The sequence below is a fragment of the Lineus longissimus genome, chromosome 2 (genome assembly GCF_910592395.1).
Source record: "Lineus longissimus chromosome 2, tnLinLong1.2, whole genome shotgun sequence".
Taxonomy (NCBI): domain Eukaryota; kingdom Metazoa; phylum Nemertea; class Pilidiophora; order Heteronemertea; family Lineidae; genus Lineus; species Lineus longissimus.
The window spans coordinates 28,161,665-28,187,846 of record NC_088309.1 but is presented as its reverse complement, the minus strand read 5'-3'; the positions used below and the strand labels follow the sequence as shown (position 1 = coordinate 28,187,846).

Sequence of the window (26,182 nt, the reverse complement as noted above, 5' to 3'; positions counted from 1 at the left end):
TGCTAATTGTAGCCAAACATGTAATACTTCGATGCATAATCTGTACATTTCTATGGAATAGAATTCATATTTTATGTGACTATTAACTTTCAACCAATAAATACCAGTTATAAAAGTACATGTAGGTCTTTATACCAAACCATTGTTATTGGTCACATTCTTGTTCTCGGACTGTCGCTCACTTTAGGAGAATGGCATTGGGCATGTCACAGTGGCTGACCAAGAGAAGGAGAGCTCGAGGAGTTGTGCTACTCGAACCACATACTTGTCTTCATCCGTGTCAATTGGCATCATCAAGCAGCTTCAGAATACACAGCGATGTAGAGATTGTTTCTACAATAATCAATTAGCACATACACATGATGATTGTCTTCATCAGGGTCTCCAAGGATGCACAGTGATATACAGACTGTCACAACCAATTGGCACTCATCTTTTGACACCAAAGCACATATGCATCGAAAAGACCTGCCTCAAACTCTGTCCTCCTGGAGCACACCTGTGGCCAGTCTTGGTCACCCAGATGTCTCTTCAGAATGATGTCCCTCACCCATGTACATCTGGACATCCCATCCAAGTCTGAATCCAGACTGTCTCGTTGCAGCTTGGTACCAATCAACCCCCAAAGGTGTCACTCCAGCTTGGATATTTCTCAGTTTCAAGTATTTGTATCATGTAATGACTACACTACAAGGGCTTGACCAAACTTGTTGCATGGGCATGGATTTGTGGCCCCAAGGAGAAGTGAGCGGATGCCCGCAGCTGGGCAACACTCTAAATTCAAGCGACTTGAAAAAGAGTGTGTACTCGATCCTCAGCACATACACCTCATGTCTCATGACTGGTCCCAACTAGGAGACAATGTGTGAGGAGACAGAAGGTGTCAGTCCCTAACATGACAAACATACATTCTGTATGCTATGAACTAAGAAAAACTTGCATATCTTTTATTATGAATGATATATTTCGTACTCATTTCATACTTCAGTGCAACAATCTCTCACAAATGCAATACAAAGCATGCAGATAGGAATTTCACAAAGTAAGACAAGACAGCAATTTATACGATAAAATACATCTGAAATAAACCATTCTAAGTCGTGAAAAACAACAATACCTTCTCATTGCCTGAATTTCAATACCACAATCTTTGACCCAAAATCACTGGAAAGTCAGTTAAAATCATATTTATGATGTGAGTGAGCATTTTCTTTCAATATCAGTCAATTTAACTTGACCATCATGAGAAAATGAGATTCAATAGAACTTCAGGTTTTCGTCATCTCTTGAAGTCAATCTTTCAACAAAACAAACTGTACAAAAATAAATTAAGTACATGTACATATACATGTACCAGAAACACCGGTTCGTTACATGATGTGTTACACAGCATGACCCAGAAAACATGTCCAAGGGACAACCACAATAAGTGGAATTGAGAAATATGGAGTACACTTAGGAGACATCCAAATTAAAGAAATCATCAAATAAAATCAAAATGTGTGATCCATCAAGTACCATTGGATGCAGCTATTCCATGATCCAAATGACCATTACTTAAAATGTTTCTGTTCGCGAGACATTATCGAGTCAATCAGCGCCAAATAAGCAGTCTTTTCAACATCACAGCTATGCTTTTCTTGTACAAGAGAGGCAGCATTATCGATGACATGCTCCCTTAGTGACGTATCGTCGATCAGCTCTTGGGCACATTCGATGAACTCCTGAAAAGAAAGACAGTATGGGATGTGAATCACGTTGGACGTAGACTGGACCTGAAGAAGTAATAATGCTCACACAAACTCATGAAGCTGCTTCGGATGTCTGTTTCTTTAAATGCATAATGGTTTTACAACGTGAAAGTCTCACTGTCACTTCCAGTGCTCACCTGAGGAGTATCATAAAGCATGCCCGTCTGTCGATGTGCTACCACTGATGTATTACCAGGGATGTTTCTTACGATAGCTGGTGTACCAAGTGCAAGGCCCTGGAACAATGAACAAGTGCAAAGTATTGTCTAAGTGTATAATTTTAAAGAAAAAACTTCAGAATAGAATATTAGCCATTTGTCACTTCTCCAGCCTGACACAAGGAAGTGTCTATAGAACGACAAAACTTAGCAACTTGACAGTCAACGCAGCAGTTGCCCCACACACTGTTTACTGACAGAGCTGTGATGTGAAACAAAAGTCTGTTGGAATCACTATTTAGTTTGGTTCAATACTTACCTCTAATAGAGCTGTTGACATGCCTTCACTTAGGGATGAGTTGACTAGGGCAAAGCTATCTCGCAGAATGGCATGAAGATCTGAGAAAGGTAGCCCAGGGATGTATACAATGCCACGCTTGTTGACCAGGGCTGATTCAAATTCCTCCAAGTAGCGCTCATCTATCACCGGACCAACAATGAGTAGCACACGGCTGGGTTCAGATTGATGCCATTCTGAAATAAAAGGTTGCTTTTAATGAGGTGAGTATCTGTGGTTCCGACAGCAGCACATGAATAACTCCACAACAATGTACATCACTGCAATGAGAAACAGCTAAAACATAAAACTTACTTGAAAAGGCATTCAAGAGGAATATAGGATCTTTCACTGGTCGAATTCCAGCGACCAGTGTAAAGATATAGAGCTCATCTTGCACGTTGATATGACCAGCACCGGTTGACTTTAAATGTTGTTTGATGTCAAATGAAGATGGCGAGATTATCACAGCTGAAAGAACAACATTGAGTGGATTAGGAAACCTGACTTCTGGCCACCAACAGAAAACAATATTCCACTGCTTGCTCCATGTAACAATGATTGCAGTTCAGCATATAGAGTGAAAGTGGACAATGTCTTCATGACATAACAGTTAAACCCCTTTATTGAAAGAATATGAATAACCCTATTTACTAACGACTGATAAGTACTGTACTGGAGAGGTGCTCTGGTTTTAGGGTCAGACCAAATGACTGAATGGAGGGCACATTCACTCCATGAAAAAGGTTCCACTGGACAGGTCATAGCAGTTAGTAAAACTCCTCAAATACAATTTCACTAAACTTACCTTGTGGTATATTAACATAGCTTTCGTCTGGTACAACGGGCTGAAATAGATAACGCATAATTCTTATGTCTGACTTGGATCAATATATGAGTATCTACCTTTAAAGTTTTTATTGTTTGCTCAAAGATGTGATGGTATTTGCTCTTCCTCAACTCAGCACATTATAGCATTATGTCAATATTAGATTATTGAATGAGATTATCTGATGGCTGATGAAGCATATGGTATGGACCAGCTGTTCAATAAAGTTTAAAAGTTGACTGATGAAACCGAACTGACGAGGACCTCAGTGTTCACACGATAGGAGACAGCTGGCATGACGTCAATGAGACCTCCAGGGAGTGGAATTTATAGATCCTACATGTATGATATTAGATAAAGGCCCAATGGAAAGCTAACTCAATGAATGAAAACATAAGTTCTGATGAAGCTATTTCTTGGTAATGTTGTGCATTGATGGGTTCAGTCAACCCATATTTTCACACCTGTCATGTTATTTTGAAAGGTTTCCTCACCTGGTCAGTACTAAACAACAGCAGACAGCTGTTGCTGGTCATGAATGCGACCCCAAGGAGTGGGCTTTTAAAGATCCTATGATATCTGACGATGAAATAGGAAAAACAAACCCATAGGTTGTACTGGCATGAGGGCAATCACCACATATGCATACACATTTAGGTGATAGTGAAATGCTTCCTCACCTGATTAGAACCTGATACAGCATCTTTTTCTTCTGGCTACATGGTTGCCATGGTTGCCATTCACCAATTTGAAATGCAACAGAAGGCGATAAGCAAAAGAAAAAAGAAAACTATGGGTTCTACTGGAAATACGAAAGATTTCCCAAAGAATGAAATCAGCACTGATTCCATGACCCCAAGAATGGGAAACACTTCTTCAACATTTCTGATTTTCACGGCTACATCTCCATCATATACAACACATCATTTTTACATGTAAAAGAATATACTGGTACAATTGTATTATAAACGCTTTCCCAAATCATCTGAAGTAAAGCATAAGCATAGTGAGAGCATAGTGAAGCAGCAATGGGAAACTCAAGATATAACACAAAATAATACTACAGCGCATGCATCATGCTGAATCTATTACATACCCAGAAGCTCCTCGCCCTTTTCTGCATGGTCTTATTGAAGCTGACTATGTGACTGTAAGAGGTAGCAGAAAGAATCAGTGAAAAACACATACTTTTGGCTTACAACAGGGAGATAATAATGAGCTGATCAAGCTGTAATGGGGCTGCAAAAAATCGAGTCTAATACTATCAAAAGTTTAACCCACTCAGGATTCTATTCTAGTATCATACAGACACAGGCAATTAGTCATTCTGTTTCAAACTTTACAAGTTAAAGCTGTGTGATGGCCCATGGCAATTTTGATTTGCGTTGCACTTTGCTGGATTCTTTTAAACACCAGTAATATTGTAATTGTAGGAAGAAACAGATCATCATGAAAATCTATTGATCCATGTCCCATTAATGATGCTATTCCAATTGGTTATGTAGACATAACCCTCAGGGTGTAAGCTCACAGTGCAATAAGCCAACAGAGCTATAATCCAATAATCCTATTGACTCAGCCTCAGGCAAGTGAAATTCAATTGTTATTATCAAAGTTTGCTCATGTTTGGTGGTGTTTTAGAGACTCTAAACAAATGGTATTACAAACATCATGCTCAAACAATGCAATTTGCCATGCCTCTTTACAGAAGAGCATAACTAGTAGGGAAGGTCCGTTTTGGGGCAAAAAACTCTAACTTGTGAGGTCAACCTCTGATTTTGGAAAGAGCTGAATTGTCACTGCAACAACTAACATTACCCGCTTGAGTTTTCAAATCTTCTGTTGTCAACATGACTGGAGTTCTGATCTGATATTTCATCTATAAGAGTGTACATACCTAGCTTTCTGAACTACTTTGGTCATTATGGCCATACGATCAACATAGTTTAAATGCTCATTGACGTCTGTGCCACCAAATATGACAATGTATGGGACAGGACAGTCTGAAACAGTAGAAGTTTTTTTGTCAGGAATACTTTACTACTTTTACATGGAACTTTACTGCTGTCGTGGAAGTAGTCCTTTAGATGGATTTCACTATTGTCATTGAAACGAAAGCCATATTTTTGTTGGCCTACCTTGTAGAAGTCTGCCTGAATGAAAGGCATGTAGCCCGACCACCAACTGGATCTCCTTCTCATCTAAGAAACATTTGAATTCAGCAGCATCTTTAAAGTTGGTCACATTCTTCAGGATACATTTGTACTTGCCACCATCCAGGTGACTCCTGTAACAAGGAAACAGAATGTTATCACAGGGCTCAATTTCCCACTCATCTGCCTGAACTGGACAGCAACATCATCTGACAGCAAGTTGCTTGAGTAAAGTAGCTTACCCTATTGTTTATGTGGACAATAGCTATTCTTGAGTTATATATAAAAGCTATCACAACTGTCCAGCCTAGGTCAACTGTCCAATTGGAATGCACAACCAGACATCTTGGCAATTCATCTAGTAGCATTTGTGCATTACCCTTCTCAAATTCCACAATGAACATAGGCCCCCTACCTTATTCTTGCAGCAGTACAATGATTGCCACTCCTCTCACGAAGTAAAGCCAAGAACAGTATGTTGACAGCCATCTTTGATTAGCAATGATTCCTACAGAACACCCTCATCTGTATGCAACATGAGCCTTCTTCTTCAGGCTTCCTACGTTGATGTCGTCACAGACTGCTCCTGGATTCAAGACAAATAAGATTGATTTTTAGACCTGATTTTGAACTCAAGTCTGCCTTAAAATTTTTTATCCCAGCTAGCCAGCTATCATACATCCAACAGGGTAGCAAAGATAAGTTGTGTATATCATGATATTCCTGTCTCACTCTCACTCACTGGCACAGTGTGTGTGTTACTGTTTGCTGGTAAACAGGTAGATACTGTTACTCTATAGTATATGCCTCAAACATGTCAAATCCCTGTGGAACACAAATCATGACACAAGTCTGCATGGCAAGAAGAATAGCCTGAATAGGCCGAAATAGCTAACGTTACATAACATTTTTTTGATAAGATCAAGACAAAAACTAAAAGTCAAGAGAAATTCATGAGTGAATGAATGAATTGACTTCTACAAGGAAGCCAGGCCTACTTACATCCCGCGAGCCAGGAACACAGCACACACTTATTAACAACTCCTCATTAGGTGCCACATCAGTTCACACAGTGGGATTAGCGGTCATTTAAATCAATATACGTGAATAAGTACTTTATGGCACTTCTGTACAGCTGTCAATTTCCAGAATGGAGAAAAGTCGATACATTTACGCCATCTGGTGACCGTGATAGAACTAAAATTTATTTTCATTGGGGTACGGGACATGCGCAGAATAAACGCGCAGGAATCAGTGAAAAAGAAAACAGTTCTTCCAAGTGAAAATGGCGTCAAAGCAGTTCACAATAGATGATGCGTTTGAGTCAGATGATGATGATAGAATACGAAGCTATGGTACAAATGTTGAAACAAGACCTTTACAGAACAAGAAACTCAGAAATGTGGCAACTGTGGCAGTTCAGATGCAAGAAATGAGCCCAACCAGAAAATCATCAGAATCTGAGGTAGGCTATGGATCAATGCACTTATCTAAGTATTCTAACTCATTTCATAATTCTAGCCAATCTAGGTCTTCTTTGTACCCTAAGCTTATCTTTGTTTATCATGTATGTGATGGGGAAAAGGGCCAGCCCGTTATCACTGCATACGGCCGGGCCTTATTGACAATGCCAGTCCGCACGAGTGATGCCATCCCTGTTTGTTGAATAAGTATAGGCTCTGTGTACTCAAGCTAGTGGCAGACATGTAATACAGGTCTAGTGATAGTGACCCATATATAGTTTTTCAGTATTGGATCTATTCTAAAGCACATGGCCATCACTATCAGAAAAAAATCGGTGGGGTAGAATTTCAACTTTTCTAGTCATGAAATATATCTTGGCTTTGCAGGCATTTATTGATTCAGCAGAGACAGAGGATCTTTTAGATGGGACCACAAAATCACGTCCAGGTGGGCCTATCGGGTAAGAATATGTGAAGTCCTGGAGATAAGGATTTGCCTCCCTAAAGTCTTGTCTGTAGTATGCTTGCTTGACTTTGCAATGATGATCACCCTAGAAATGACACTCTCTGATACAATTTTGTAGACTTGTTGCTTTCTTTGAACCTTTCGCATGAATAAGACTTGCATGAGGTGTAGATCTGCATCATTCAGTGGGATGGAACAACGTTATGCGAGTGTGTCTTCTTTATTCCCAAACCTTCTCTGTCAACTTAAAATTTTACAACTGTTTTTTAAAGCCATTTGAAATACCGTATATGGCTTTACCAACAGCTATCTTCAGTGACAATCATGCACATTACATTCATTCCATCACTCTGATCTCTTTGCCTACTAACAAACATTCATTCCTCCCCCATAATGCAGAGCATGGAAAAAAGGTGATCCTGATGAATCAAATGGACCGTTGCCAAGTATCCTAACAAAAAGTTTCCCAGGGAAACCAAGGTAATTCAGCACAAAATTTTAACATAAAAGAAATGTGACTTTCATAGGTCACTATGAGGTCTTTTTCAGTGACAACTTTAGTGTTGCCATCAAACTATTTCTGATTGTATTGTTTACACTAAAAGGCTTACCAGAATTATCATGGTCAAAGAACTGTGAATTCCACATCTTCCATTATGTCATCAATAAAAACACACGTCATAAGCAAGCAATCATGTACATGTATACTAAATTATGCCTTTTTCTGGGCCAACATTGTAAAGATCGGTCGTGGTCTGTTGGATAGAATTGCATGAAGTTTGTTTGGAGCATACTTGGTGGAGAGAGGTCAACCGGTAGATTTGTGGATCTGTTTCATCTCATGGGTTGGTTAGTACAGATCCTGTTTGATGTCAATGCACAATCAAGAACTCTTATAATGTTCATCATTGCCCATCACTCCACATGCTGATTTATCGGCATAGTGGGTCAATCCTTACGTCTCCTCCTTCATGAAAGAGATTGGCTCCTAATGCCGATAAAGGGGCATAATATGAAACTCCAGTTGCTACTGTGATCTGTTTGTGTCTCCTGCAGGCTTTTTGCTGACGTTAGTCAAAGTTGTTTCGGTGAGAATATCTTTCACTGTATGAAAGACTCAACTTTTTTGTTCACCATTGTTTCTTTCTCAGCTGGCTAAGACATCCAAGAATACGAGAAAATTGGAACGTTGTATTGGGTGCATTTCTCCTGCTCTTCCTTGGAATTGGTAAGTCATGATTATCTCCAGCAAAACGTATCTCAAAATGTTTCGTAGTTTATCAAATGATCTTATAAAGTGAAATGAGCATTACGTTGCTCCAGTAGATTCGAGCTTAGAAGTTTGGAACACATCGTAAAAATGAAATGACAGCTATTCCAAGTTTCTGATGCATACCATGTAGGTTTTCTGTGAACTAAACTGTCTCTCTTCATTATCCAGGTTTGTTGATAGTCGGTCTCGCGGTTGAAATTGTAAAACCACCAGGTATGTTGTACTTTCTTGGGTCACTCACTATGACTGAGGTTAGTTATCTGTACAAGGACCCCTTGTGTGTTAAAGAATGTGCTGAGGTCAATGAAGGACGCCTGATGTAAAAAGTTCCTCTTTGTAATGCGAGTCGTCTTTGTCTTCAATCTTGAAAGGTGCACATCTGCTATCCTGCTAAATGTTGGTGATCTTCCGGTTTACCAATCTTATAGTTTTATCTTTTCAGGTGTCGCAAGTTTTATATTTTTTATCATTGGAGTGATTTGTTTAATACCAGGAGGTGAGAATTGATCATATTTCCAGAGATTTGATTGGTATAATTGCTTGTTAGTTTTAGTTGTGATTGTGTGGTATTTAAGAAGGAAGCTTGTTGACAGAACAGCCATAACAGATGCCAGCCCCCCCCCCCCCATCTGTTGATTCCCCTTTCAAAAATATTTTACCAATTGATAATAAAGATCTGGTTATTATTTACTCTGCCATTTATAGACATCTTAGAAATAAGCTTGGACTGTTTCTCATTGGGCCTTTGTCATCATGAAATATGATGCATGGAGGTAATAATGTATCCTATTCTTTTTCAGCTTATCATGTTGTATATATCTACATGGCAATAAAAGGAAAGAGAGGATTTGGATTTTCAAATCTAACGACATTCGAATAATGTTCAAATACTGTGCCTTTAGGGATTGTTGATAATAGGGTGAGATATGAGGGATATTCAGGTACTTTTTCCCTCTCGGGGGACCGGCAAAAACCTGTCATTGAGGCCACCCATGTCATTCATAATTAAGACGAAAGTATACTTTTCAACCTTGCACTTTGTCTTGCACTCTATGAAATGATATATACTTTTGTGCTGGATAACGTTGACATCACGACTACAGGTACAAGGTCCATTGCAAACATTGTGGCTCCATACCATCGAATACAAATCTGCACTTGTATGATAAAATCATAAATGCACCTGACTTATGAACTCTTTAGCTGCTTGGTTCTAAGGAAAACACATTCCATTCTTTGAGTCAGTGAATGTATTTATTGAAAAAACTTTTATTTATTGCGTGCAGTTTTCTGCTTGTGTTTAAACCTCCATCGTGTCATCGTGATCTGAATTATGTTTACATTTTCTGCCAATTGGTTTTGTTGTATATTTGACCGTACATGATACTGTGAAAGAAAATATAAAGTGTTTGTAGTTGATGAGTTTCTGAGTGATTGAAATGAAAGACATGTTATGTGGTTGTGTGTTATTATGAGGGGCCCTCTGAACTCCTGTGGTGGCAGGGTATTCAAAACGTTCAGTACAAACAAGTGCTGTCACCTTGTGAGTTGTGATGGCTCCTGAGTGATGTTACAGTATTGAGTTCTAGTCAAAAGCATTTTATGGCAAACATATCATGTTCATTCCATTGATTTATAGTATAGCTTTTTTGAGTGTGGTTAAGTTTGTATTGTTAATTGTAAGTTTGTGTCTAAATTGACAAAAGATTTTGGAGATTCCTGTGTTGGGGACAAGCTGCATTGTGGTACAGTCTTCTAGTTCTACCCTCACTGCAGTTCAGTGTATCGGTCTTGCATATCACCTTTGTTTACCAAACATGCACTGTGTATAAAGGAGGGGGAAGATGGGATAACATTCACATGCAGATAATGTAACTTGAATTAAGTCTGTTTATTTGAATTATGATAGAATCTCTCAAAATAACTGTCTAGTATTATTTTGTTACGTTTGATATACATATGTACCATTATGTTCTTTTATAGAATAAAAGACAATCTGATTCTAAAGGTGTCGTCTGCTTTCTCTCATTATGATGCATAAACCACCAGGACAGTCTTCAGCTCAGCTTGAGCAAAACCATGGGCCACAACCAATGACACAATGTCTATTGAACCTCAATGAGCAGTTCTGTCTCCCATGGAGATCAGTCTTCACTCTGGTTGGGGCAGAAACATGGAGCACAACCAATCCTGACCCAAAGACATCTTTCTTGAGCTTTGGCTACAGTGCTGTCTCCATTAAGCGCCACTGACCTCGAGTGGACTGAACTGCTAGACAAGGGGTGTCTAGAAAGCCAAGACCCAAGACCTCAAGGAACCTAAGACCCTTGATACCCAGTGGAGACAGAAATGGCCGGTAGAGGCCGATTGAAGACAGAACCTCCAGCTTTGCCCCGAGGGTACATGTCCATCACAGCCTGGAGACCATCATTTGTTGTGCTTGCACTTATGTCTGATGGAGCTCAAGTCGCCAGTCAATGCTGAAAGAAGTCCTTCGGTAAGGCCTGGTGGTAGTTTTACATGCCTTCAGTCAACCAGAATGGAGATTTACTACCAGCCTAGGCAACCCGGAGAAAAACCTGTGCCTGTCATCAAGGTTTATTGAAAACAGGACTGGTGTCATTGCTTGTCCTACATATGGAAGGACATGGGAGAAAAACCCCTCGACAACCACCTACAAGTAGGTTTGGATGATGCAAGTCCTTTTCGGTTGTTCTCACCTAACAGAACTGACAGAAGTCTGATATGATTTTGAATGTTATTATTCACATTATATATTACACTTACAGATAAATTTACAATAGACATTTAACTAGAATCCAGGGAATACAAGATGCAGTTATGATTGCACAATGTTGGTCTATAATGAGCTGTAAGAACTCCATTTCACTCTGAACAAAATGGTTTCCATTGTGTCCTGATTAGCCAACATACTTGGTCTTGAGTAAGGAATGACAATACATTGTGTGTAATGGTAACACACAAGGAAAATGCATGTATGACAGTAACAACAACATACATGCTCTGTCAAAGAATAGCACTGCACTAGTACACATTACTTTCTATATTGCAATTAGCTGTCCAATCTGTATGAAATCTTCCCTCAAAACAAAGCTTGTCTTTCCCTTGTTGGAACCCTCAGAAGAACAAGCCATTTCAACATGGAGACTATCATTACGGCGTAACTCATTGAGACGGGAAGGATTTCATGACATGATACACCGGCATAACAGCACAAGTGCAATACTAAGATAGTCCTAGGAACAATTCTACAGTCACGTATAGTCTTTCATTGAATCTTGCCCAGATTAGTTGTTGTGAAGGATGGTCTCATAAGCTTCCTGGACATGTGAATAGACATCCCTGGTCCTTGACTTGAGGGAAAGCTGAAAAGACAGAAATCATCCATGTTTAGTTGTTGAGGATCAATGGTATCCTTTGCAGGGACTGCTGACAAGTCTAAGATAATACATGAATAGTGGGAAGAAATACGTCTTTTACTCGAGTCGGTCAGCTTTGAGGATAACGATGGAGCCTATTCTGAATCTTCATCAAATTTACTTTAGTATTGGTACACTCAGGTATTAATCATGGGAGAAAAGATGTTATTGAGAAACATTTTAAAGGTGAAATACGGTAGGACTTCATTACCAATTTGAACACGCAGGTTTTTTCTGAGGAAACGTTGAAACGTTTAAAAAAGGAAGAATTTTCAGACCGATGGTAACAAATTTACAGTACACTGAATTCAAATATACAACGAGCAGGCAGCCCAGCTAGTACCCTGGAGAAAAGAAACATATTCCAGACAGTGCTGAAATAATTATAATCTCATAATGGTGCCAGGCAGATTATCCTTTGATGTGCATGATCATGCAAAGTCGAGTAAAAAACACCAATGATTGAATAAAAGCTAGCTACCACTAACCTACATGCACAGGTTGTACATTTTGTTATAACGCTGATCATAGAGCACTTATAGTAAGATACACAGCAATTGGCGTGACCCACGTTCCTTCATACAGGTTGGTTTTCGATTCCATAAGTTATGTTGAAGTTTGTACAGATGTTCAAATGTATAAATTATGTTTGCCTTTTTAGAGAACTATGATTATAGTGCAATTGAAAAGATGGGCATCGTCTCTTGCCCGAGTCACCACACTATTAGTGCACACACTACCTAATACTGAATTAGTATAGACACCGTGTACTAACCTGAATCTAGACAGTTTGTATAAGAAACAAAACAAAGCATTAAACAAAATTGCTACAATTCAGTCCAAATCTTAAATGATAATCAACAAACATAAAAGAGAACACGTAGAAGTCGGCGTTCCAATGTAAGGCCTAAAGCTGTGATCATGTCTGTGCGAGAATATGATTGTGAGAGAAGCTGCATCACGTCATGGCCGAGTCCTTCGACTCCCCTTGTTATAGACAGGTGATTTGGGTATTTAGGAAATCAAGCAAGCAATCATTCGCTTGACACAAAGCATGGAGCCAGAACTCACCGTGAAGTTAGGATCACCAGGAGCGATTTTCAGTTCTGCGAGAACCCAGATTCCATTGGTCAGCTTTAGGGACTGGTAGAGCATGTCTTGGTTTTCCACTCGTCGTTTGGCCACAGTAAATATGTTGTTGTTCTTCAGTTTCTGTGACGAGGTTTCTGAAAGGAACGCAAAGCTTATTTAGGAGTTCATACTTGTATCTTTTGTCATGCTTGTGTCATTCGTCAGAAACTTACATACATGCAACTTCAAAACGCCAGGTTTGAGGGGACTCGAACTCCTAACCCACATCTCAAGCTCGATAGCAGCATGTAATTATGTCTCAGGTAAAACTCTTAACTTACCAGCACAATGCTGCACATTACTAATGGTGCACTGGACTTCGTTTGTGGTGGGGATTTCCTTCCAAGTGGTTAAGAACACTTTCTTGTCCATGTTGCCATCCTCCACAAACAAAACATGCATAGGGACGAGACATGTGTAGTAGAACACACTGATGTTGTTCTTGACAGCCACCTGAAAAGACAGGTACAGTGTAAGGTGTTGGTGCTATATTGTACAATGTAACAGCAGCTGTCGCTAGTGTTTTAAAGACTAGACTCAGGGGGCTATGTCACTGTTAAAAGGGAAGCAAGTGAATGTGTACAGGCATGCCCCATGTATACAGTCAATAACACAAGTTTCTCCCACTTGACAAGCAAACACCAACTGATAGATCACTTGTTCGAAGTAAAGGTAAAGCTCATATTGGTAGCTCATTACCCCGAATTCACTTGAAAGACTTCCACCCCCAAATAGACAAGTCTTAACAGTAAAAGAAGTGAAGTTACTTTGATGGAAAGCTGACTATACCTGTAGATTAGTGAGCGGCTCCATTCTCTGTATCTGTCCTACTGTGCTAAGAGGGAGGCTGACATTGGCACTAGTATTTGGACCTAAAGGAGCTTGAATCTTTAATGGCTGAGCTGGAGCCAAGCCAAAGCTGAAAGATCACAGGAAAATGTTATTATTACTCAGTTAGTTCGCAGAAACCTTTATAACCTCAGTGATATCGAGAAACACTAGGTGCACAGGACAGATGCATAAAAAACAAAGTTCCCAAATGACCCTGGGGGGAAGAAACACAATTTCTTAAGAAGGCAACATACCTGTTTTTATTGAACTGTATGCCAAATCCACTCATGGCCTGCATGGCTTTGTTTGTGAACGTCAGCTCCATGATGATCTGACCCTGGCGACGGCAGAACGTGCCAGAGAGCTCCAAGCCCATACCTTTGGAGGCAGGAAGCCAAACCTGAAGATAAACACACATATAACGTTATAACCTATATGGTTGACTGCATCATCAGGTTCTAATGACCTCATAAACCTAGAAATTACACGACATGTTGACATGCGATCTCGAAAATCAAATGACACATCCCTCAAGACCAATTTTAGTTTAGTTAAAAGTCTACAGATTGCAGCTTGCGCCCTAAGACAGAGTGACAATGCTGGGGTGACATCCCAGGTACAAGTAACAACTGTCAGCAGAGAGCAGTCACACTTACCGCCTGTGGAGGCATGTATGATGGTAACTGGGCCGTAGATCCAAAGATATCACCAAGCAACCCAATGCCACCACTATCCATACCGGTCGGCTGGGGACCACCAAGCTGGAAGATAATGGATACATGAAAACACCATTTGACCAAAGACCATTTGAACAAGAGCCGAAGTTGATGAGGTGAAGAAAACAGTGTTGACAATGGGTCTGTTTGGCAAACAAAAACCTGCAGCAGTGGTTACTGAGTGAGCTCAACTGAACGACTACAGTTGTGAGTTAACAGCAGGTCATAGTGAAGAAGATCAAAGGAGGTATTTCAGCTGATACTGGAGTAGGGAGAGGTAATAAGAAGTCTACACTTACCAAGCCTTCCACGCCCATACTCTCAGCCAAGAGGTCCATAGCAGAACCAGTTGGTTCGTTTGTTGACTGGGGTTGCTGGTGCATCTGAGACTGACCCAGGTCAAGCTGTAGAAGGTCTCCGATCAAGGAGTCGGCTCCGGGAATGACGGTCGGCTGTGGTACCTGGGTATCTGGCTGGGTCATCTCTGGCATACCACCAACGTTATCATTGGACATTCCACTGAAACAGGAGGATATCACTTAAGAGTCAAATAATAACTTAGGAGTGAAAATATCTTGAGATGAGGGATAATGGCTGTTTAGAGGTGAACCACTGGACCTCCAGCTGAAAAACTTGTTCTTGAAAGACCTCCACCAGAGGCAGATAGCAGCTTTCCCAAGTAGATTTACAGCTGCATCAGGTTAATGTCGTAGGACTAAAGCCTACAAAATCTGAAAACAGGTAATGAATGAAGTGAGGAAGCAACATTGACTTACGATTGCGAGCGAGGAGGCAGAGCACGTCTGACACTCATACGACCCTCAACAAATGCACTCGGTGGTTTATGGTAGATAGATGCCAAGCTGGAGATGTGGCAAATCAACTCATCAAGCAGGGTTGGTTCAATCAGATCAGTCTCCTCTGAGATGAGTGGTTTCTCAGCAAGAACCACATCCTTGGCAGCACTCGGGTCAGTTGAGAGCAGACGCCAGTAGATATAACCTCGATCCCTCAGATCAGGGTTGTCACTATCCTGGGTAGCGAGGCTTAGAACCTGCTGTACCAGTTCTTGTGTCTCCGTGGGCCTCTTCAAGAACAGCTTCACAATGGCAGTCAGGAGTTGCAGCTGAACCTGTGTGTTCTCATCATGGAAGCCTTCAAGGAAACTCTCGAGTAGTTCATCAGCGTTATCAATCCTCTCTGCATACTCGCCGATGATCCAGATCATAGATGCCCTGGAATGGAATGGAACAAGATAATCTTCTTTGTCTCTTCATACGAGCATTGTGAAACTACCCAGTGCTGTCACTCATGACCAAAAAGGACCATGGATCAACTGAACACAGCTTTCACAAACTTGGTTCAATGAATAAAGACCAACTCTAAGAAAAACCCTTACCTGGCCTCAGGTTCATCCAAGGTATCCAGATTCTCACACAGGGTCGAGATGATACTCTCATATTTGTTGGGGTACTTCCTAAAGATATCCTGCAAACAGAAGTGGATTGGAGGAGTAAGAATTGGACCATGGAGATGTAAAAATATCAATGTGTTGTACAGCACGTTATGAGCACCTTCCAGCTGTACCTGTTATAGTGACAGGTCAGATTTGAAACTTGAGTAGCGTTACCTTGATGACAACGATGGCTTCCTGGACGACATAGTTGACTTTGGTCTGAATGAGGTCCAACAACGTGCTGACACATCTCTCTGCCGCCTGCTCCACCTTGATGGCACAACGCCCGATGGCACGCACAGACTTCCTGACAAAGTCCACATCAACTTCAGTCGCATACCTGAAAGGGAACAGTGACTGTAGAAATATTGGCTTGTTGATTTTGGAAAAGTAAGCCACTTTCCTTTTACTTCTTCAGGTGAAATGACACATTTGCATCTCTAAGTGAGGAATCACTGTATAAACTTCACATACACCTTGAGTAATGAATTTCACAACTAAGCATAAACCTTGGCATTCTTTGTTGTACTTACTCCTTGAGTTCAGCCAGCACCTGGGCGATGTTTGCCTGACTCGTCAACCTGATCATGATGTCCAGTTTCTCCAGCTTCACGTAGATGGGGTCGTTGTATTTCACAAAGAACACTTTCATCTCGTGTTTCAAGATGTCGGGCCTGAAAAGGAAACAGTTATTTAGTATGAACTTTAAGAGTGGAGACACGAGAAGACTGGTGGTAGTGGTATCACCATTGAGTTGTCACTGCAACCATCAAGAAGCACTTGTGGAGTCTTTTGAACGAAAGGCTCAAGCTTTGGCTTGAAAGTGAGTCTGGATATGAGCTGAACTGAGATGTCTAACAAGACCATTCCCCCAAGCTGAGACAATAAGCATCACTGGTAGATTTCCTCACCTTTTCTGAACGATCAAGTTGATGTTCCTGAGTGCCACATATTGTATCTCAGGTTCGGCGGACAGGAGCGTGACGAGAGGTGGAGCCAGCTTCTTGACGAGTGTGTTGATGAAGTCACTGTCAGGTGCCATCATCTCCATCAGCTTCATGATGACCTTCACAGCTGAGAGCACGACGGCGGCGTTGGCGTGGGCAAGACGAGGTGTCACACGCTCACAGATGCTGTAATGAAGACAGAGATAACCGTCAATATTGGTCAACATAAAGCGAGTCAAGAATGTTTTAACCGTTTCATAACAAATCATGTCGCAAAAAGAAGGCGAGCTTCTCTTGTCAGGGAAGCCGTGACCTAACTTTATGCAGTTATTGTAGGCACTCAGATTTCCCCATGAGACACAAAAAGTTCACGCAAGGTTTTCAGTGGTGCCAAACAATCTTGAAGGAGAGAGTGAGAGATGTTCTTATCACACGTATAGAATCACAAGACAGAAAAGGTAAATTATCACTTGTTGCAAAAAGAAGAGAATATCCACTAGTTAGTGCACACTGATCTCTATTCATGCAGTCATTGTAGGCACTCGGATTTCCCCATGGGACACAGCACGTCCACACAAGGTTTTCAGTGGTGCCAAAATAACATTGCCAATCGAGTGCAACCTTTGTTTGATATCAGTCACTCGGTCATTGTGTAGTTTGAAAAAGCTTACCTCTGAGCCTCCCTGTCATCCTTTGGTGTGTAGTTGGCTATGGAATCGAGAATAAACACCTGGCCCCACTCAGTGCACTCATTGAGAGCTGTCAGGAGCTTGTTGATGATCTGAGAGGACATCTCCAGTACCTGGTGAGCCGAGTTGGAGGTCTCCAGAATCTCGGAGATGGCTGCCACGGCATTGGCAACAACCTAGAGAAATACAATAAAGATGTTGATCTCTATGTCAATTTTCCGACTTTAGAAGTCGAGGCTTTTGGGGTCTAAAATGATTGAAGTGTTTCTTGCCGTGCTAGACACGAATTACAAACAACTCGTGTCCTATTAGGTCAATTGGCAAGGTCTTAGTCTAGCACTGTCATTAACCACCAAAGGTATCTGAAACACCTAAGATGGGCTACACGGGTGCACAAGGAAATCAAACTCAAACAACTCAAAGCATTATCAATACTTATCATGAATCTGCACTCATATAGCCACTGCCTGCTTCAGCATTAGGAAGGCAAGACAAGGTTTTCATGTGCAGCAAACTCTAAATTACAAGAGCCCATAATGACATACGAAAAGAACCCACTATTTCTTCACTGATGGGCTCCTTTGATGGACTAGAAAAACTCCAAATCAGAGAACATACCATCGGATTAGAATCTGACAAGAGGTCCCTGAGGAGGTCAAGGAAGCCCTGATCTTCCACCAGACTAGAGTTGATATCATGAAGCTTGGCTACACAGACTGCTGCAGTCTTCCTCACGTAGGGGTCCTCATCCTTGAGACACTTCCTAAGGGGCTCACACAGGTACTCAGTGATCTTGTCGACACGGATGCAACCCATTGTACGCACAGCCAATGCTCGGATGAGAGGGTTGGGATCATCGCAGTCCTGTAAATGACAACAAACACTACCATTAATGATTGAATTGCTGCTTTTGCACTTAAACATAGGTTTGGTTAGACAGACTGCCCTTACAATAACTAGTGCTACATGTAAAATCGATACTCACCCTGACAAAAGTGTTGACAGCCATGATGGATATATCAGGCTGGCTCTTGGCATAGTTCATGAGATAAAGGTAGACCAGCTTCTTCAACTCAAGGTTGTCTGTCTGCATGCAGTTGATGACATCAGGGAACAGGGCACTGAAATTGATGGCAAGAAAAATGACTTATTAAGTCCTGGAAATACTTTGTGCTGGATTATATAAATGATGATGATGGCACTTGCTTGACTGTACAAATCGAATTGTTTATTTTGATGTGGTGGTAAAAGATTGTGTTATTCTGACACGATGAAACTAAATCTGATTGTACAGGCATCAGATGTTCCTTGCCATTAGGTATAAGTAGCAGTTTCCTCATACAGTGTTTGTTGTGCTTGTACTGACCTGACATCTTTGCCAACAGTCATACTGGCAATCACTTTCTTCACAGCCTCTTTCTTCTTCTCTTTCTTGTCGCTGTTGAGCTCAGCCTTCAGCTCAAAGATCTCACCTGGAAGAGATGAAAAACATCATGACACGTCATCTGATGGGAGCAGAATGCGTGGTGAATCTTCCTTTGAATGATTTTCTCCAATTTCTTAATCTTAGGACATCTATCAAAAAACACGAGTAGACTGACCAAATCTAAATAGAGCTTTCATTAGGCCCAACTATCCTAGGTTTCAGAAACTTACCCTTTTTGGTGGTGGTGAAATACTTTGCGTCCGTCATCTTGATTTCTGCAAAAGGAAGAATGCAAAGTAAAGTCTAGAATTAACTCACTACTGCCTATCTACCGCTATCTGTCTTCAAGTTCAAGACAATCAGATTTCATTCTCATCCGATTATTCTGTTGGCTTTGTTGACTGTCACTGTGCTGTGCCGTCAACTATTGTCAAACACTAACAGTGAAACAAACAAACACGATGTCGTCCCGCGTCATCAGTTATGATAACTTCATGAGCTACCTCACTCTCAGTCTCATCTCACACTGCCGACAGATAGTCTCTCACTCTCGGTACCGAGTATAGTTATAATAGTAGTAGCTGCTGGAAGTGAACTGCAAGGACGGAGTTCAATCAACCAAGCTGCCTCTTGTTGGGTCAGGGTAGGCTTATTACTTCCCGCATCTAGGTACAGCAAAGGTTTACCCATTACACAACAAGTGTCTAAGAAACACAAGTATAAGGGAAGGCCAATCGACTTATAACTCACACCAGTTATAGCAGTGTCCAAAACCGCAGAAAGTGGGCGGAGGCTGATGGACGACGTTCGATCAACACCAGAATAAACACCTATCAAAATTGTCCATCATATAAATATATAATCAAATGGACTCTTTATACATTTTGGATGCATCCAAATTGCTTTTTACCTCGATTGTGGCCTTTACAAAGCAGATGATTGTGGATTTATTCAAACGAAATTCTACCAAAACAAGAATCGGGAATACACCGGATGACCTTCACCTTCAACCAATCGAAAGGGGGCGTGGCATTATTTTGTAAACACTAACGACAACCACAACAATTTGGCCTTTTCCAAATTTTCAGGTCTGTTCGAATAAAACACCCGTTTATGTATAAAATGTGCGTCAAATGACGTTGTTAAATATTTTGAAAGGTGTTCCCTATATCATAGCTTTTATGTATCATTCTATTGAGACATGACAAGGCCTATTTGCTAAGTTTGCAGTATTTATGTTTTCAGGATTTTTACTAACTATCCACTGGCACTGGGAGTGGGACTGTTCAATGCATGTCTACAGATACTCTACAATGTACTCGACAATAAATACTTGTAGGGTATCTGTAGACATTGTATTGTAGACATTGTTCATTGCAGGAACTAGCCATCTAAGGTAAAGAGAGTTGGAGAAGCATGGCTGAGCACGGAGCTCATCTTACATCAGGAGGAAGTGACACTGACAACCGTCCGTCCATCTTTGAAGTTCTTGCTCAAGAGAGCTTATTATCAGCAGTACGACCTGCAGTCAAACACATCTTGAGGGTGAGTATCCAGAGACTTCAGATACCCAAATATCTATATAGCTCTATCATGATAAAACTGACCCATTCCTTTTTCTGATTTATAGGTCGTTGCAGAGAAAAACCCATCGACGTATGGTTTTCTTTATCGCTTTAGTGATGAATTTTATGCTGGGTTAGACCTGATTCTTCAACATCATTATCTTACCAAATATAGTAAGTACAGTGGAACCGCGGTGACACGATCACTCATGCGAATGAGGTTGAAAGGTCGCGTTACCGAGGTGGTCACATTAGGTTGATAATATTTGGACTCAGACATTTTTATATCCTTCAGAGTTGAGTTTTTGGTATCCAGTGAAAACGTCCCCATGCCAAAACGTCCTCGCTTTCAAGGTACCAAAACGTCCTTGTGTCAAAAATGTCCTCGCTTTCAATTGAAGGTGGCTTGGCATTTGGGGCTTGGGCTTGGGCTTGGGCTTTGCCTCGTTGAGTGTGCAAGTGGGGCCATCGGCATTCAACGATTCAATAGGCTCTGAAAATATGCTGAAATATGCAACATGATTACTTAAACAGGGCTAGAGCATAAACTGGTTTGATCAGAGAGATTGCAGCTTAGTATCAAGTGCCAGACGCTGGTACCACAGTCTGCTCTATTAAGAGGACGATTAAAAGCTTACTTCTCACTTTCTCTTAAAACCAACACAATTCTGTGCTCATTAGGAAACTCAAGGCTCAGAGATCTCGGTTGTCTTGCCTTTGTGGACTAGGTTGGCCATCAGCATTCAATGATCCATGGCAATCAAAATATCTGAAATAATGCTGAAAGCTGCAACATGATTAACTGAACCAGGACTGAAGCATTTTTTTTCCTGAACAGAGAGACGGAGGAAACACAGTCGACTCACTATCTACACTATTACTAGAGAACTGCTCTGGACTCTTGGGTCTTTGCGAGATTAGTTTTCTCTGCAGAGGGACGGAATGATGAGCATCTCATGTTCAACTTGCTTTCGTTTCGCAGTCAGTTTATTAGTTACCACTGTATGCCTTAGAGGGGGCAGAATGGTACTGTTTAGACAAGAAGTCTCTCAAACAGCCACAAGTATCTCTTCAAAAACATCTCAGCAACACGTTCGACCCAGGTAATCTGTCAGCTGGCTGACGAGTAGGTTGGGAATTGTGTGTGATCAGTTCTCTCAAAGACGCCCGAGACAAGGATTAAGATCTTGTGTTTATAAGTTACCATTGTTATGCCTTAGAGGGGGCAGAATGGTACTGTTTAGACAAGAAGTCTCTCCAACAGCCACAAGTATCTCTTCAAAAACGTCTCAGCAACACGTTCGACCCAGGTAATCTGTCAGCTGGCTGACGAGTAGGTTGGGAATTGTGTGTGATCAGTTCTCTCAAAGACGCCCGAGACAAGGATTAAGATCTTGTGTTTATAAGTTACCATTGTAATGCCTTAGAGGGGGCAGAATGATACTGTTTAGACAAGAAGTCTCTCCAACAGCCACAAGTATCTCTTCAAAAACGTCTCAGCAACACGTTCGACCCAGGTAATCTGTCAGCTGGCTGACGAGTAGGTTGGGAATTGTGTGTGATCAGTTCTCTCAAAGACACCCAAGACAAGGATCAAAATCTTGTGTTTAATGGCGAACAAATGCTTGCCCTTTCCAAAGACACCCTTTCAGGAATCTTGCTCCCACGGGGGTGACTGGCTCTTCCACCCTTCCCCCGCTCTCCCCTTGCGGACATATCATTAGATAAAGCCAGGTCCTTGAGATCACGGTGGAGTGTCAATAAAAATTGCAAGCAGATGCCAGGGAGACCACTATCTGACATCCATAACAGCCTACTTCCCTCTTCAGCTAGTTACAGTCGGTGTGACACAACAGGCGGGATAGTGGTTGCCAAAAGTTTTTGATTGATTGATTTATAACATCATTTGAAATTGTATTTTACGTGGTATCAAGAGAACACTGATAAGTCAACATCAAGTTCTTAATCAAGTTCTTGATTTCAGTGTTACCTGACCACAAAAGCTATACAGGGTGGTTCAAACAACTTGTTGAGACAAGAAGTCCGGTGACCAGATTTGGCTGGTTTCTTCAGTGTGATCACTGCCGGCCAAGGCGCGGACAAAAGTGTTGCACGGAGCAACTGCAGAATAACCGGGACACTCTGTGCTAAATGATAGGAATGTGTACATAATGTACAGAGGGACAGAGTGTACATAATGAACAGAGCTACTACTGTCCCGACTATTCTGCAGTTAGGCCATCATTTGGAAAGTGGAAAGAAGTTGTACTCGCCCAACTTAGAGTAGCTCACATCCAAGTTGACCTGCCTCGAGTCTTGGCCTGCGGAAAAATCCAGAAGAAACTCATTCAAAGAGAAAAATGGGAACAGAAATAAGAATGTCCTGCTGAATAAGCTGAACAAGTCAACTTCAAATTTAGTTCTTCAAATTTCGATTCCTCAAATTTAGATAAATTTGATCAAGTTGTTCAGGAAAAATGAGACACAAATTTCCACACTTACCTCAGTCCAAAGACAAACCAGCACTGATTCAAAATGCACAGGGCAGTTAGAACTGGTTCTGCTAATTAAGTCATGTGACCCAAACCTCCTTTTCATTCATCCAGTCTAATCCCTTGTCCATTGTCCCGGTGTCAAGCCTGTCATGCTACTGCTTCAATTCTGGTTCAAAATGCACTGATTTAAAATGCACAGGGCAGTTAGAACTGGTTCTAATTAACTCATTTGACCCAAACCTCCTTTTCATTCATCCAGTCTAATCCCTTGTCCATTGTCCCGAATTGAAGCTACTGCTTCAATTCTGGTTCTCACAATAACCTTTCTTTAACAGCTTTGATTAAGTATTATGGATGATTGGATTAGTTTGGTTAAAGGGGGAATGTCAAGATAATGAGTCAGTACCTTTATTATTGGGTATTCCACTTGCATACACAATTTGGGAATTTGAATTTATCAAATCTTTATAGAACCCCAAGGTTATTACAAAAAAGACACACACTCAGCTAAATAAAATGTGATATCATCTTATTATGGATGAGAGAAAGTGATGACGAGTGGAAGCTGCCAAGACTTCTGGTTAAAACTTAAGCGCCCCCAATGCAGTAACACTTTACCTAATCAGCGCATTTGTGTTCAGATTTCTATTCTATTCTCATCTGTGACATGTTGTTCCAGCAGATGAAAAATCTAGACTGATCCGAAAATATTTGTGATGGTTTTCTCACTTTTATTAAGGACACCCTTTGGACAGATAGATGCTGTCCTCACTAGGTAGATGTCTTCGGAAACGTCAAGATAGACTGAGTATAGTGATGATATAAAGTCAATGAAAAATATTGCCACTGATTGTATAGCAAGTTGGTTCATTGCTGAAAATTTCTTTTTCAGGTGCCTCATTTGCTGAAAATTTCTACGGGTTAAAGAGAGTCAGCCTTGAAGGTGGTGCTAAGCCAGATTTTGGAGGGCAGAATGAATCATCTGGTTGGCTGTCTAGAAAAGCTGTAAAAAGATCCCTGTTTTTTCTTGTAAGTATTTCCAACCTTGGCTTGAATCAAGTTGTGGATTTTTTGGTTTTTCTGATCCTGTTTATAGACTTAGAACCGTTGATTTCACTTTCAGGTGGTGTTACCTTATGTTAGACTGAAACTGGACAGTCTTTATGAGGAAATGAAGAGCAGGCAAGAACAATACAACTTAGGTGCAAAGGTAGGTGATTTGGGATTTTTTTTCTTTCATATTTCATAGCTAAGTAATATTTACTGCTTTAATGATCAATCATATAAAGTTGAAGGGGTAAAGGAAGTGTTGCAGATAAATAATTCAGGCATAATTTAGTACATTTGTTAACTTAAGATGTGTCCTGTTTCAGAGTTTAAAGGCTACTTTCTACCAGGCATTCCTGGGCGTCTACCCCTATCTTCACATGGTACTTGAAGGGGCAGCATTCATGTTCCAACTACAATATCTGCTGAAGAAGAGCGAGTTCCATTCGCCATGGCTGATGCTGGCAGGGGTCAAGCTGCACTCTTTGACAGAAGATGATCTCAGGTTACAGTTGGAGAGAATCAGTGGCAGAACTCTTCTCCCAACAGACAGGTGAGCAGCCCTGAATATAAACCATTTGACAAATCGTCATGATAATACCACAACCCATCTTGATCTGCTTTAATAATCTATTGCCCATAATGTGCCAATTTCTCAGATCTCAGTTGCAACTGTCTCATAAGTACAACAGTTGAGCCTTTACAGAGGTTCCTTTTACTGATTTTGTGTCTTCCTCTGCTGAATGAAGAAGAGAAGATTTGGTGTATTCTCGAAAGATGATCTCTGTAAGAAACATTTAACAAATAAGATATAAAGAACAGGAATAAAATCACATCCAGATTACATGTACATCATTCATGTCAATCATTCTATCTCCTGCCTTGATTTCAGCTGGTCAAGGAGATTCCGATATTGGCTGTCTCGTGGTATAGGTGGCGTTGCCATCCTGATATCAAATGGTCTCTCTGTGAGTGTGTTCTTCCTCCAGTTCCTCGAGTGGTGGTACTCGTCACCAGGGTCACCTGCTGTCTCACTCACCGCGCTACCAGTACCCGACGCACCAAAGGTAAGTTGGTGAACACGTTACGATGGCCGATTCATTCACTGTTGACAGTTGTCACATGATGAGTGACAGGAGTGCATAAGATATGAAGCCAGAGAAGACTTTACTCAAGTGCCTCTCATGTGTAACCAACCCCTTTATGTGTCAGTAACACTGGTCTTTAACGTTGTGTGCAATCTCTGTTTTGTTGAGTTGGAAAACTATGCTTGAATTAGATTTAAAAAGGCCCGTCTTCGGAAACTCCTTTGCTCAGTCGAGATTAGTGTGATTCCTGTTGTATCTCATTTCCAGAGACATGATCATGGCAACAATGTCTGTTCACAAGATACGGTATGTCCACTCTGTGGTAGGATAAGGACCAACGAAACAGCCCTCAGTGTATCTGGGTAAGTCAGGCATGGATATGATCCCATTTCCCAATCAAATCCATTTCAGTGTTCTTGATGTTTACCCATTCTGAGTCACTGTTCCTTCTTTTCTCAGGTATGTGTTCTGCTACCCATGTATCTACAGACATCTTGAGCAGCATGCTTCCTGCCCTGTGACTGGATATCCAGCCAAGACAGAGCATCTAATCAGGATATACTCACAGGATTCTTGACGGCGCCAGATAGTTCACAGATGATGGAAGAGGATAGGTGAAGGCTAAATGTAATGTGCCAAAACTTTTTTTGAATAAAAGATTTGAAACACGACCATTGTGTCCATCTTTGTTGTTCCAATGTGCCATCTTAGTGCACAGAACTGTTGCAACTGACCGACAGAGTTGCAATATCTTTACTGTAGGCTCGAGGACAGAGTGAAAAGCACTTTGGCAAATCCAGGCAGGCTGGTTGTGACAATTACAGTGTGTGATTGATAAGGGCATTGCCACCATTTGTAGTCAATTAGTTGGTATGCACCTCTTGGTTGTGAAAGGACTCCCATGCAGTCTCTCCGATGAGG

General features: G+C 41.1%; 4 protein-coding genes across 7 annotated transcripts; 2 read left to right on the top strand and 2 right to left on the bottom strand.

The window, feature by feature from the left end:
- Positions 1 to 943: 943 nt before the first annotated feature.
- LOC135483378 (glycosyltransferase 1 domain-containing protein 1-like) lies at positions 944 to 6,393 on the bottom strand. 2 transcript variants are annotated; one of them, XM_064764230.1, is made up of 11 exons: positions 6,231 to 6,393; positions 5,644 to 5,814; positions 5,214 to 5,362; positions 4,973 to 5,078; positions 4,172 to 4,223; positions 3,756 to 3,791; positions 3,055 to 3,094; positions 2,562 to 2,717; positions 2,229 to 2,443; positions 1,889 to 1,987; positions 944 to 1,724 (listed from the first exon to the last, which is right to left on the bottom strand). In XM_064764230.1, the coding sequence occupies exons 2-11, from the start codon at positions 5,715 to 5,717 to the stop codon at positions 1,554 to 1,556; spliced, it is 1,098 nt and encodes a 365-aa protein (XP_064620300.1). In that variant the 5' UTR covers positions 5,718 to 5,814; positions 6,231 to 6,393; the 3' UTR covers positions 944 to 1,553. The 2 variants fall into 2 exon arrangements, with proteins under 2 accessions (XP_064620300.1, XP_064620301.1); XM_064764231.1 differs by lacking the exon at positions 3,756 to 3,791.
- A 74-nt stretch (positions 6,394 to 6,467) lies between these two features.
- LOC135483913 (transmembrane protein 134-like) lies at positions 6,468 to 10,431 on the top strand. 2 transcript variants are annotated; one of them, XM_064764980.1, is made up of 7 exons: positions 6,468 to 6,693; positions 7,079 to 7,152; positions 7,557 to 7,637; positions 8,309 to 8,385; positions 8,599 to 8,643; positions 8,873 to 8,926; positions 9,231 to 10,431. In XM_064764980.1, the coding sequence occupies exons 1-7, from the start codon at positions 6,514 to 6,516 to the stop codon at positions 9,308 to 9,310; spliced, it is 591 nt and encodes a 196-aa protein (XP_064621050.1). In that variant the 5' UTR covers positions 6,468 to 6,513; the 3' UTR covers positions 9,311 to 10,431. The 2 variants fall into 2 exon arrangements, with proteins under 2 accessions (XP_064621050.1, XP_064621051.1); XM_064764981.1 differs by lacking the exon at positions 7,557 to 7,637.
- A 745-nt stretch (positions 10,432 to 11,176) lies between these two features.
- LOC135483376 (AP-1 complex subunit beta-1-like) lies at positions 11,177 to 21,217 on the bottom strand. 2 transcript variants are annotated; one of them, XM_064764228.1, is made up of 18 exons: positions 20,798 to 21,217; positions 19,297 to 19,341; positions 19,007 to 19,112; positions 18,626 to 18,761; positions 18,259 to 18,504; positions 17,623 to 17,816; positions 16,916 to 17,137; positions 16,538 to 16,678; positions 16,179 to 16,344; positions 15,948 to 16,036; positions 15,325 to 15,783; positions 14,848 to 15,067; positions 14,489 to 14,593; positions 14,087 to 14,232; positions 13,791 to 13,920; positions 13,283 to 13,454; positions 12,942 to 13,096; positions 11,177 to 11,816 (listed from the first exon to the last, which is right to left on the bottom strand). In XM_064764228.1, exons 2-18 carry the CDS (start codon positions 19,331 to 19,333, stop codon positions 11,739 to 11,741), a joined length of 2,802 nt encoding a protein of 933 aa, XP_064620298.1. In that variant the 5' UTR covers positions 19,334 to 19,341; positions 20,798 to 21,217; the 3' UTR covers positions 11,177 to 11,738. The 2 variants fall into 2 exon arrangements, with proteins under 2 accessions (XP_064620298.1, XP_064620297.1); XM_064764227.1 differs by lacking the exon at positions 20,798 to 21,217 and adding an exon at positions 19,977 to 20,089.
- LOC135483377 (peroxisome assembly protein 12-like) lies at positions 20,116 to 25,932 on the top strand. The gene is made up of 9 exons (XM_064764229.1): positions 20,116 to 20,154; positions 20,447 to 20,611; positions 20,697 to 20,805; positions 24,019 to 24,155; positions 24,250 to 24,336; positions 24,500 to 24,726; positions 25,066 to 25,240; positions 25,529 to 25,623; positions 25,721 to 25,932. The coding sequence occupies exons 2-9, from the start codon at positions 20,483 to 20,485 to the stop codon at positions 25,836 to 25,838; spliced, it is 1,077 nt and encodes a 358-aa protein (XP_064620299.1). The 5' UTR covers positions 20,116 to 20,154; positions 20,447 to 20,482; the 3' UTR covers positions 25,839 to 25,932.
- The last annotated feature ends 250 nt before the right edge of the window (positions 25,933 to 26,182 follow it).